At 43.7% G+C, this 13,596-nt stretch overlaps 1 protein-coding gene across 2 annotated transcripts in view; it reads right to left on the bottom strand.

Moving 5' to 3' along the window:
* SYNJ2 (synaptojanin 2) overlaps positions 1 to 9,345 on the bottom strand; it is a 68,566-nt gene extending 59,221 nt beyond the window's left edge. The window contains exon 1 of one of the 2 annotated variants that reach the window (XM_048299848.1): positions 8,753 to 9,345. In XM_048299848.1, coding sequence (XP_048155805.1) covers positions 8,753 to 8,873 — 121 coding nt within the window. In that variant the 5' untranslated portion in view covers positions 8,874 to 9,345. The remainder of the gene's footprint in view (positions 1 to 8,752) is intronic. The other variant, XM_048299847.1, reaches the window with a different exon arrangement.
* Positions 9,346 to 13,596: the final 4,251 nt, after the last annotated feature.

Raw genomic sequence — 13,596 nt, 5'->3', positions numbered from 1 at the left:
AAGGACACAGATACACATCTCTACTAAGTAGAAAAGAGCAGCAACAACATACTGACAGGTTTTTCTTAAATCTCTTCCCTGCTTTAAGAGCCTGTCTACATTAAAATACTTGTGCTACTTTAAAATAAAAAGAGAAAACCAAAACCAAAATTCTTACTCCAAATATTCCAGCTTAGGAAGAAATCTAAAATGGGAGAAACACCGAGAGGTTCAGATCTGAGACTCATGTGGGAGCTCATAAAGTTGCAGGCCAGGCACAACCTGAAAGCATTTCAAAAGTCACTTCGAAAGCATGGCAATACTCTTCAAAATAGAATTATAAGTTGGAAAGCTGGCTGTTAGAAGTGTCTGGTAAGAGCACAATCCAAAAGAACGGAATTTATTTCAATGTGGAATTAAGCAACACACAGCTCATTCCACTATTGGCAAGAAGTACCTGACACTGGCATGTATGGAACCCACTGGGGTTTCCCAGGTCAAGCCAGTGGCATCACACACATGTCAGCTCCTGGCACAGGACTTCTCCAAACACACAGCCAAATAGCTGTGTTTTGCTAGTACTGGGACAGAAATGTCGCCGTTCTGGGCAGGCCACTTGTCAGAACCTATGCCTGCACAGCAGCATCAGTCGGGGCAGCAGCACCAGCAGAGCCACCTGGAAGGAAGGAGCAGGAAGGAGCAAGAAAGGAAAATGCCAAACAGGCACAGATATGTCTGTGGGTCATGTAAACAAAGAGGCCAGAATGTTTTAGTGCCTATGGACCACATTTGGGGGGTGGTGTGTGTAAATTCCCTTTGTTAGAGATACCGATGGAATTCAGTCTCCTGTCCTGTTACACTCCTTGGTGTTGCACAAAGGACATTACTCCAGACTGCTTGAGGCAGGTTCATATCTTATGATTAAAATGAAACATTTATAAATCTCAAAATCTTATTAAAATCTCATATAACTGTCATCAAAACCTGAAACATCTCCTAGAGCAATCAGAGTGCTACGACACAGGAGTCAGAATCAAAAAGAGTGTGGCTACACAGAGAACAAAACTTACATGCTACTTTGTTGCATGAAGAGCGTTAAAGGGAAAAATTTCTGTGAAACTCTAAAGGACTGTGATGAACAGGGAAAATATATATCAATATCTGACTATCTGACAAGTTCCAACAATACAGAAAATACAGTTTTACCAATATTTGGCGGTACATCTCATTAATGCATATAAATATCTCAAAGGCAGGTGCTGAACGGATGGGGCCAGAGTCTTCTCAGTGATGGCCAGTGGCAGGATGAGGAGCAATGGCCATAGACTAAAACACAAGAAGTTTCACTTCAACATGAGGAAGAACTTCTTTACACTGAAGGTGGCAGAACACTGGAAGAGGCTGCCCAGGGAGGTCATGGGGTCTCCCTCTCTGGAGAAGTTCAAAATACACCTGACGAGCTCCTGTGTCACCTGCTCTAGGTGACCTTGCCTTTGGCAGGGGGTGTGGACTGGAGGATGTCCAGAGGTCCCTTCCAATCCTAAGGATTCTGTGATTCTGTGGTAACATGAAAACTATTTCTGTGCTTCTCTTTTAAGTCTCCCAAAATCAGGGGGTTTATTCTGCAACAGCTTTCATAAAATCTCTGAAATGCAGAGACAGTGAGAGTGGTCTGGTTGAAAACCTAAGATGAGAGCTACATGTTTAGCTATATTCTGCTCACATGTAAAATCCTTCCTCTTTTAAGCCAGCCAACTTGAGATACCTACATATATACATACAGAGTTAATACACAATACTGCTACACAAGTTGAAGAAACAAAAAAGTTTTCTACTTAGAGAACAAGTTTAGTTTGAAATTACATAGTGCATTTCTTTACTACTTAATAATAACTAAGGCACACATAATAATCACCAAACTCCACTAAAGCTTCTCATTAATAATTCTTTAGTAATCTTTCCTTCCACTAAGCATGTAATGAGTATCAGCTCTCCTGCAATAATCACCATAACTGTGCTGTGTTCATAACAGCTTTAGATCTGCACACGATCTGCATTCCTCAAGCACTTTCCTTAATTATTAATAAGCTCCTGATGTAAACATAAGGTTGGCACATTACCTCAACACTTCAACCCTTGCAAAACAACAGGTATGCAATAATTCAATGAAACTAACCTACAATAAAATCAATTAAAAGTGACCTTTTCCATGCATAAAATACTTCAGAGCCAAAAAACCTCCCACCATGAGAAGACATACAACTACATTATGCTGTATGCCTTAACCAAGTGTGACTTCCTGCTTGTAAAACCTGCTAATTCAATTTACCAGCTAGCAGGAACTGGCCAGACATAGGCAGTTTCCTTTATTCAACCTCTCCTTAGGACTGAACCCCCAGACTTCAGCAAGAATCAGCACAACTCCCAAGCATATGGAGCACAGAAAGGTTTGTGACTGGAGTAAGAGGGTAGAGAAAGGTATCATAATTCCAAGTCCAACATTAAGGACAGACATACTAATACCTACAACTTAAAGATAAAAATGAAGGAAAAGTTCTTGAAAAAAAGAAAGAACCTGAGACTAGGTTATGGATTCTGTTTCTCCCTTGTGATTTTTCAGCCTGATTCTGGAAATAGTCACCTGCTTGGCTGTAGGGACTGCTATACGAATGTCATCTCAAGCACATTTCTAAGTCTTTTAAGAAACATTGGTTTGGTGTCATGGGATGACTTTATTTGTGTCATTTAGCATTTGGGGGAAAGAGGTGTGAACTTTCCCCAGAAAAAGGGGAAATCTGTAATCAAACAAATTTCATACCAAAACTCCCATATATGCACTACCACAAGCATCTTACCTAGAAATAAGTCCAATGTCATGTATTATAGGAGTTTAGACAATTAACTTGCCTCCAAATTGTGTTTTCAGTCATCTGCAGACACATTTAAAGTACTTTGTTTTGGTTTCAATATATTTCACCACTAAAATCTTCCTGTTCACATTCAATCCCAGCTACACAGGCATTGTGAAAGTCAGACTGCATTCAGAAACACCATATAGGCCAAGCAGTACAGAGCTTGGAGGAAGTCTGTGCTCAGAATTATAGTTAAGAGAGTCCAAATATTTAAAACATTAAGCAATGTATTTACCAATTTTCTAGTAAGAGATGTTTCTGGTTGAAAACACAACAAACAAAACAGAAAATTGGCATTTTGGAAAGATCAATTCCCTGGTTTTCTATATGAGATTGAGAACAATCTGCTTCTAATGAGAGATTATGTTTTCATACCTGCATGTGCACATATGAACATATTCAGTCACAATCAAAGAATAATGGATTAATGAAACCACTGGGTTTCTACTGGCCAGCTCCATGCTGCTGCAGACAGTCAAGAAAATAAAAGAGAAGTCCCTTAGTGATTTCTCTGAAGCTTGGCCATTATCTTTATGTGGTTTCTGCCGTGTATGACTCATATTTACATAGAAACATGCAGCAGTCACTATAGACATAACCACCACAAAGAATTTATCCCTCACAACTACTACTTGTTTCCTAGCATAGAAAACAAGTCTTGTAATCAACACTCTACATTTACACTAATACATCTTCCCTCTTCTCTGTACCCAGTCTGCATTTTGACAATAGCGAAAGAATTGCAACACACACTTTTTCCTACAATCTAAAGCAGTGAAGTTCAGCCTGAGAAACCCTAGCTTGCAAGTGCCCACTGCCAGCATAAGCAAGGAAGACAGGACTTCTGCTCTGCAGACTGCTTCCACAAGTAGGGAAAAAGTTGGAACACCACTAAACTACAGAAAACTTCATAAGAGTTTGTGCTAGCTACATGAATATTCTGGTGTAAGAGTAGAAATGAGCCATGGTGGAGGGCTCACCGTCTTGGATAGAGTGTAGTGCTTAGAAATACATTCACAGTGTGCTTATACAAGTATTGGTGTTTGATTCCCATACCCCACTCAGTGGCATAGTTGTTCACGTAATTACAAAACCAGAGCTCATTGTAAACAGTGAATGTACATACAGCACAGAAACTGCTTTCTGTACAAAAGAAAAAAAAGGATGCACAGGTAAATAATTGCTACTTCCTGGTTTTGCAAGACTTTACCCTGGATTTCACTCAGCTGCATCAGAGAACCACACACACACCTGCAACTAAGTGGCAGAGGAGGCACAGAACTCCTCCACAGAGTGTACACACACCTCAACTCTGCGTTAAGTTTGTCTCTAGTAAAGGCTAACTTCCCAGATCTGTGAGTAAAAGTCTGGAAAAACCTCAGACATATTTGCAAAAACACACACTGTATCAGCTTTGAACTTCTGTACTTTCCAGACACCATGGTCATTTAGGATTTACCGTAACAGGCGATGTAACATCCTTTATAAAAGCAGCTGCAGAATCAAAGAGCTTGCGGGGGAAAAAAAAAATCTCTGCACCCTTTGGCTCTGCCCTTGAGAAAACACATTATTATGCTGAATTTCAATAGCAGAGCACTCCTGTTGACAGCTTTTCACTGAAATTACCTGCCATAATAAAGTTAAATCACCATATTTTCACCACTATAGCCTTAGTTTAGTTTAGCAACTGCCTTGACAGCAGTCCAGAACTACCTTGTGCAGTTCACTTCATCTGTAAACCACTGAAACTGTAATGTGTTTCAAGGAGGAACAGCATCTGTATCTATACTCCCTGTTGTAGTAAGCAAAAACTTCTAAATCAATGACAATTTTTCTTCATCCTTCATGACTATGGGTTTCTTCCACAGAATACATTGATGTTCTAGTTCAGAGAATTCCTGGAAGAATTGTTACAGGCTGTCACCCACCCTTCTGGAGATAACTAGAGCTCTAGGATTGCCAGTGGCCAAAAAGGGAAAAAAAAAAAAAAACCTCCAGCAAAATGTGTCACTCAGTTCAAAACACTGGATTTTACCCCCCACCCTACAGTGACATCATGAGAGGAGGAAGACAAACTCCCATCTTCAAAAACACTATTTGACTTACAGTAGAGCAGAAAACTGTTCTGTTGATAACACATCACTACACAGATTAAGTCAAGGGGTTTAGGGATATGCAACTAGGTTTCCTAGTTTCCAGTGATTTCTGATTTCTTGATTTTTCCTAAAGTTTCTTAGTTTAGGTTTCCATTGCAGAACAAGTGTTCTCATTTTATAAATTGCTGACATCTCAGACAATTTGAGATCTTTACAGTATTTTTCCACTACTGGTATCCAGGATGCAAATATTTTCCAGGTATTAAATCTCTGTATGGAGTACAGAAATTTGAAACATAACCAATTTGCAACTAAAATTGTCATCATTACCTTTATAGCATATCGAGAGAGGAAAAAGTATAAAGTCATCCATTCACAAGACAGCATCAAATTGTTAGCTCACAAGTGTTTGAAAGTGTTTATTTTAATGAGGAGTTTGACAGAGGTTTACAGCCTGTATTGACACTGTGTCTGCCCAAGTGTGTGGTTTTTCAGATTTCTTTTTTGTAACACCACTTCTTCCAGGACAATGCCGACTCCCTTCTGCCACTTGAACTAGGTTAAATCCAACGTTTAAGTTTCTTCTAGTACAAAATTATTATAGAAGCAATTAAACTCTCTGGAAGTGCAGACGTCATGCCTGTTCAAGGGCAGAGATACTTGGTAATTATGGAAAAACTAATAATGAACAATGACTAAAATTTGTTCTTGGGCCTTCACTGTCCATCTATGATTAATCCTCTCTACAGTTCTGTTTACATGAGGGTGCAATTGCAAAACTACATAAAATGTTGTACAGCTTAAGTGCTCCAGGTATACCAATCTGCTTTTATTTAGTGTAGAGGTTTGTATAAGGCACAGTTGCATAATTCTTCCTCATCACAGGTATGCAATTTTTAAAGAACTTTATTTTAGAAACAGGAAATAGACAGAGAAGCCAAAACTAACACAATCCTAGGACTAGTATGTCTGAAATCACACATATACAAAGTTTATGTTAACCTCCCACAGTCGTGTTCTATGGTTAGTAACAACCTAAAGGCAAGTCAAACAAAGCAGAATTATTGTTGTTTCTGTTACCACCCTGCTGTGAAGCTTCCTCTTCACAATTCTTCTAAATTCACCATCACAATACCTATTACTGGTTTTCCCTCCTTTTCTGGTCCTCTGCTGCATAAACAGAAGAAATTATCTAAACAGGCTCCACTGGACAAACTAGCTTTTCCTATAATACAGGAACCGACCCAGGAAGGAATAGAGAAATCAAATGAAATAAAATGACAAAGTTATTACCATGGAGTGGGCTGAATGCCAACGGATGAGTGATTACAATTGTCTCAAGACATGACACTGGACTTCCAAAAGGCATGGCAAACAGGCTTTTTACACCATACAAATCACTACTTCAGAATTCTCCTAACACATTTTAAGAGAGACTGTATAAATTCTAGAATGATAGAATCACAAAATCATAGAATCATTAAGATTAGAAAAGATGTCTAAGATCATTGAGTCCAACCATTAAACTAGTACCACTGTGTTCATCATTTAAACCATGTTTCCCAACTTCCACATCCACATAGTTTTGGATCACTTCCAGACATAGTGGTTCCACCACCTCCCTGGGCAGCCAGTTCCATTATACCTGATCACCCTTTCCATGAAGAAAATTCTCCTAATATCCAATCTAAACTTCCCCTGGTGCAAGTTGAGGCCATTTCCTCTTGTTCTGTTGCTTGTTACGGGGGGAAGAGGTCAACCCCCACCCGGCTACAACCTCATCTCAGGTAGTTGTAGAGAGTGATAAGGTCTCCCCTGAGCCTCCTTTCCTCCAGGCTGAACACCCCCAGCTCCCTCACCTGCTCCTCATAGGACTTGTGCTCCAGACCTTCACTGGCTTCATTGTCCTTCTCTGGACATGGTCCTATTTTGAGATAGGCCAGGATGCCATAGGCCTCTTTGTTCACCTGGGCACACTGCTGGATCATGTTCAGACGGATGCTGAGCAGCACCACCAGGTCCTTTTCCACTGGGCAATTTTCCAGCCACTAAATCATTTTAGGTATAGCAATTCAAATGGGGGATGGCAACACTGGGGGAGAAAAAATCTACTCTATGTTGATGATTCCTTTAATTAGTGAGATTTCAAATCTTTCCAACCACTGGTCCTACAGGTGGCTCAGGGCTGGCTAGGTAAATACTGGACTCTCAATTTTATTCATTCACATTGGTTTTAGGAAGCAGAGGTGCTTTAGATTTTTATCAGAAAAACAAAATACAGACCAAACCCCACTGATATCAATATAGAGTTTTAATGTCAACAGGTTTTAGAATCAGGGAAAGTGAGTAAAGTGCTGCTCAGTACTAACAGCCTTTTCACTGCCAGCTCACTGAAAACTGACACAAAAAACTCCCCTAGAAAAATGTAACACATTCATGTCCACTATTACTGAAGAATTTAGCAAGAAACAGAACCCCCCAAATATTACACAATATAAAACTCCAATAAAATAAACAAAACCAACCAAACAAAAATCCCCACAGTGTGGCAATAACATCTTTTTCATGACAGGTCAAAATTTTTCCACTGTCAGAACTGTTCTTGTGAAAATCAGCTGCCTCTTGATGACCGTTTTGGCTTTCATCATTCCTAAAGTCCCCAGCACCTGAAAATCAAGTATTTTTGTCTGCATGTCCTACCACTGTACATTGTGGAAGATTCAGCTCAGTCGACCCAGATTCTGAGGAGACATTGTGACTGACATTGTACAAATCACAGTGTACACACAGGGTCTTTCTACAACAGTTTGAGCTGCTTGAACACAGACTCTGACAATGCTGCGAACAGCAGCATGATTGCAGGCACGGGTATCACGCAGAAAACAATTTAAGAGCGCAGCACAAGCATGTGTTTCCCTGCATTGCTTCTTGCACCTCACATTCTCAGTCACCTCATTTTTCGGTGTCTGCCGCAGCATTAGCACTATCACCATTGCATTAGCTCGAGTGTGACAAGTATCAAAAACACAAGGTGAGATAACCCTGAGCACGTTTACGAGACTCCTCCAGTAAGAGCCAGACACTCAAGTAACCAAATACCGTTCAAATCACAGGGGCAACACAGCAAGAAGCCTGGGCTTTTTTTACGGGAGAAAAGTCAGTCATCCCAAAACATCTCTGCTGTGAGCTGGCTGTCTTCACAGGCAGTTAGCACCTGATGTAGCTGAGTAGAAACTTCCTCAAGAGACGGTGGACCCCATCCCTTTACCTGGACCCTCCTCTGCAGTCAAGGCTGTCGAGGATAAGTTTTGCACACTAAAGGTGCCCTGTGCCGAGACCCCACCGCCACCAGGCAGCCAGGTGGCCTCTCCTGCTTCTTCTACTCGGCTGCTGGTGAGGCGGCTAAAGACATCCAGAGCAGCGATGGGACACGGATCGGTAGGAGATGCTGGCCAACCCTCCGTGCATGGCACGTACTGAGGGTCACCCAAATGCGACAGCAAGTGGCCAAGCCTGGAGGACCGTGCTGGAGATCGGGCTGTAAGTGAGGTGAGGCGCTCTCCGCATCTAGCATCCCACTGGACGTGGTGGGTCTACGCGCTCCCCTTCCTCTCTCCATACCACGGGGGAAAGTGCCCCAATGCTCCTGGGCATCGCCTGCTGCCGCTGCACCCCAGCGCCCCTTCGCAGGCAGAGGCGCGCACCCACGGGCACCCACAGCCACGCCAGCTCCGCGCCCCCACAGCCGCCCCCGCACGCACTTACTGAGCGCCGCCACGGTGCCGGCCTCCAGCAACAGGCAGTCCTGGCGGCTGCGCGCCTCCAGCAGGGCGCTCGGCCCCGGCTCCTGCTTCCAGAGCAGCCGCAGCCCTTTGCTCAGAGCCATGGGAACCGCCGGCCGCGGGGAGGAGGGCGCAGGGGTCCCGGTGCAGGGGGGGGCGAAGGAGCCTCCGTCTCGTCGGGCGCACGGCGCGGCGCTCGGGGGCCGCCGGCAGCCCCGCGGGAGCTCCTCCGGGCGCCCGTCCCCGGTCCTGGCCGCTTCTCCCGCTCCCACTCGCCGGTCGCCTCAGAAGGCCGCCGGGTGCCTCCGCTGCGAGGGCGCCCAGCCCAGCGCGAAGGAAGCGGAGCGTCCCCCGCGGGCGGCCCCGCCGCTGCGTCCTCCTCCTCGGGGAGCCCCGGCTGCGGCCGACGGGGCGGGAGCGACCTTCCCCTTTGCTCCCCGCCTTTCTCTTCCCACCCGCGGTAAACTTTCCAGAGTTAACTTTGTCCCTCTGGCTGCGCGGCTCCGGCTCCTCCTCCTCCGGGACAGGTACAAGCCGCCGGCGGGGCGCTGCCCCCGCCCTGCCCGCGGGCGAGGGGAGGAGCGGCGGCCGCTGCCGAACCCAGCGGGGCGCTGTGGGTTCCGGCCCGGCCGGGCTGTTCCCTGCTCCCTTGTTCCCGGCTTTGCTCGCCCCGGCGCGGCGGTGCCGCTCCCCGCCCCCGCGGGTGGCGAAGGTCGCCGTCGAGCCGCCGGGAGCGCGGCGGGCCCAGCAGCGCCTTGAGGCGCCGGAGTTGCTCCCCGGGCCGGCGCGGCGGGCGAGGCTGCTGCCCGGGGAGAGGCCGCGCTCCTTCCCGCTTCCTGCGGGAGCGGCCGCCGGGCTCCCGGCGCCGCTCCCCGCCGACGGGGCTGGCAGGGAGCTCCCGTCGGGGCTGTCTTCCGACTGTGCGCTGTCCCGCGGGATGCGTATTAAAGAGTTTCGGGTAAAGGCACAGCGCACGTGTTCTGGTGTTGCAGGGTTCCCTTCACAATTCCCTGTGAGTCTGTGCAGGGTGAGTCCTGTTTTTTTTCCCGGAGTTCATCCATAAGGAGTGGATGGAGGAGGTAGGCACAGGTACGCCAGTGTGTTCGGATGAGAGAAAAACTCGCTGTAATCTCTAGCAGAAAATGTAGTCCTATTCATACACGGGTAAACCAGGCAGAATTCTAATTTTTTAACATCAGGAATTACAACTTAAATTTATATGTAGAGAAAACAGCGAAATTCAAAATACCCAAACTACCATCTGTTATTGTTCACTCACATTTACGTCGAGAACGTGAGTCATGGTTGTGCGCTGCCAGGTGGAATGTCAGCTTCCCTGCCTTCTTTGAACGTAATGGAAACAAACTGAAAAGCAAGTACTGCCTATGACACACATCTGGTTTGTTTATTTTATAACCGGCAGTAATTCGGAAAGGAGATTAATTTTACATTTGTTTATGGTGCCCCCTTACAAAAGCATTTTGAAAGGATCTGGTATGGAAAGTGGAATTGATGTTTGCATAAGGCTTCTTCCCCCCGATCCTAAACTTTGATTATAGTATGTAGGGTGAGATTAAAAGTACTAGGTAAAGCAAAAGAAATGACCCAAAAACTGTAGAAATTAAGTGACCAGGATGAAAAAAAGCAAGACAGCACATAGCTCAAAGTTTGGGAGTTTTAGAGGATGTAAGAACATGGATTAACCATGGTCCATTTTAAACAGAAAAGGGATGCCTTTCTAACAGCTAGCCAATGTGAATGGCAGGCCAAGAATCAGTTTATGTCTTTGACATCTTTCACTCTTTCCCTAGAGGAAAGTGCTCATTTGAGATGAAATACTTAAAGTATTGCTTAATCAGTGCTTCCCAAGACAGTTCTATCACGTTACTTTAAAAAGTTGCCCTGGATCATACGCTTACATGTTTAAAAATAGCAGCAAACCCCCCCACTCCTTTTTGTGTGTGCGTGTGTGTGTCTTTGCCTTTAAGGAATAATTCTTCACAGTCCCCTTTAAACTCCATCATGAGAGCAAACTCTCCCTGGGAGGACACAGGTATGTCCTTCTCTATTGCCTGTGTTTGTAACTCCTTAGTAATTTTTGTCATTAGTTCTTTTCACTGCAAATTCCAAGAGCACACAAGTTAGGATTGTTAATTAAAAGTTTACTGTTCAATTTGTTGGGTAAAGTACTGAAGAAAGTGCACATGGGATAGTATTTTTTAGCACCTCAAATCATTATGAGAGGATAAGTATGTGGGAGGAAAATTCAGATGAAGGTGGGAAACTGGAAACCTTTAGCAGTGTGTATGAGAAAGCATTGCTTCATAGGTGGGTCTCTGGTTTAGTCTCTTCGAATCTGTTACAAACAGATCTCTTCAGTGTGTTCCAGTTGCAAAACATCCACTCAAAAAGCAGTAAATCGGTTAATTAGACTTTGTGTTAGAAACACAAGCCTGAGAAAGCAACAATCAGAAAGTGGTGAAGAGTAGCAGTGAATAAAACCATTCATTTTACTAACCTCCTTCACAAAGAAAGACATCCAAATTTAGGGCTCATATAGGAACCTTACTTGATATACTGGGGATGTGTGCAAAGGTGTTCTTTTGATAAGATCTTTTCATCTAACCAAACTATCTGTGTTTCAATGCATGGAAATCCATTTTTAAGGGAAAGTGTTGAAACTGACAGATCACCTTTTATCTGACCTTTGGTGTTGAGCTGTCTTGCTCTGGACCTTATGTATTTGAGTATCATGGAAACATTAATTCCTGCAGTCATTTGAGGAGTCCCTCAGGTGAACTCATTCCGTCGTGCACATCACTTGTTTTCACTCAGGCCATACACCCTCATTACCTCCTCAGCAATTTTTTGTTTCATCCTCCTTTCTCTGTGGAGTTTTCCTTTTAATCTCCTGCCTTGACAATTTCATCATCCTAGCTTCTTTGCCCCTCTTCACCCATCTTTGGTTCTTTATCACTCTTTCTGCCTTTGAGCAGTCACAGATACTTTGCATTGCTTTCTGAATGTTCCCACAGCTAAAAAGTGGGAGGTGATCTGCTGCTGCCCCTGCAGCCTTCAGCTGAGAGAAGCAACAGGCCAGTGGGCTCTCTCTACTATTCAGCATGCGGAGAATAGTGGCAATACTTTAGGAGGGTGGAATCTCTCTTGTTTGCAGCAGTGTTCCTTTGCTTACCTTTTCTCTTTCCAGCTCCTGTCTTCATAAGGGAGAAGTATCAGAAGGGGAGGAATCCTTAAGATCTGATGTTTGCTGACTGTGGAACTATGTGAAATGCAGCTCAAACAGAATTGCAGCAGTGGTATTTTAGGGGCAGCCTTCATGGTAGGAGGATGGAGCCTTCAGCTACTAAATCAAGTTCAGTTCCTCTTAACTCACCTCTAAGCTGAAATTGCATTGAAGACAACGTCCACACTGCATTTATACGAATTTTTAAGCATTCAGCTGTTACCTCAGCTGTAGAAATCACCTCAGTGTAATTTCTGAACCCTTCTATCTTTTTCAGAGTCACTCCATTTAGTTTGAATTTCCGATCCCTTCTCCTCCCTAGCCCCTTGTTTACCTTTGAAGCATTGCTATGCACTATAATGACTCCAGCTCCTAGATCCTTATGGTAATGGATGTTTCCAGGGTCCGGCTAACTGCCTCCCTGATAAAGAGTCCTGCATGCTGATCTTAGCCGGTGGCATTGTTTGTTTGTCTGAAGACCGTCTGAAGAGGAACAACAGGGATGTTGCAAAACAGAGTTTAGAAGAACTGGATAGAGCATGGAGTTTTTGGCTTAGCTGTCTGCTCTCTGTCTGAAGTAGCTGTCTGGAGTTTGGGGCATAGAATGGGTGAATGTCCCTACCGTATTACTTGTCTGTCTTCAGGTACTATTGAGTGAACTTTGCAATCTGGGGCTCTAGAAAAAGCTTTGGTGATACACTGTAGAAACAACCAAAATATACTTTTCTTTGTCCGATATTATGCTACTGAAATAGCTTTTTCAGTAACTTTTTGAAGCTCTGAGATTAAATATAAAAGTTTAGTTATGATGGCACTTCCTCAGGTCTTTTGGGCACTTGCACATAGCCTCAGTGGTCACAAATTTCTCAGGAAATGTGTGTGCTTACAAGATCATTGAAAACAGTTTGTGTTTTGCCTTTTATGACAAACTTTTGACTTTAGCAAGTAAAGAAGAACTAGGGGAAATATCTCAGCATATTTTTTCCTGCACATGGCATTCAAAACAACAAGTAATTGCTGCTAATATGCAAAAACTTCTACTATGTTTCCACATTTTCTAGTTAACATTAGAATGAATTTTATTTAAAGCTGAATTTGACACAGAGAAGCATTTACAACACTTTTAGGCTAAAGTGCTCAAAATGTTGCTCTGAAAGTAACTGTGGGGTTTTAATGTCACCTCTTACACTGTCAGTGAAATTGAGAGAAGAGCTTTCTATTCTAGTTGGTTACACCTGTCTTGGCCTAGTAAAGAACATCTGGTACTTTGTTACAGAGACAACACTCAATATAGTTTGAGCTAGGTCACTGTTACTCAACATCAACTGCATTTCCTCAAAAATAACTGAAGAGCATGAGAAACATGAGTGATATATTGGTATGCTTTATTTGTTTAGATTTTGACAAAGAACATTTGACCTTGCCATGAGTGTAAGAGAAGTGATGCAGGGACATTTTCTTTGCTTCAGTCAGTGACAATATTTTCAAATTTCTTCTACTGTTTACAACCTTTCTTGTCAAGCTCCTCTTACTCCTTGCCATTGGGGTCTGCAATCCTTACAACAGGAGAAAGAAACTTTTAA

Source organism: Corvus hawaiiensis, chromosome 3 (assembly GCF_020740725.1).
Source record: "Corvus hawaiiensis isolate bCorHaw1 chromosome 3, bCorHaw1.pri.cur, whole genome shotgun sequence".
Taxonomy (NCBI): domain Eukaryota; kingdom Metazoa; phylum Chordata; class Aves; order Passeriformes; family Corvidae; genus Corvus; species Corvus hawaiiensis.
This window is presented reverse-complemented; position numbering and strand designations above follow the sequence as displayed.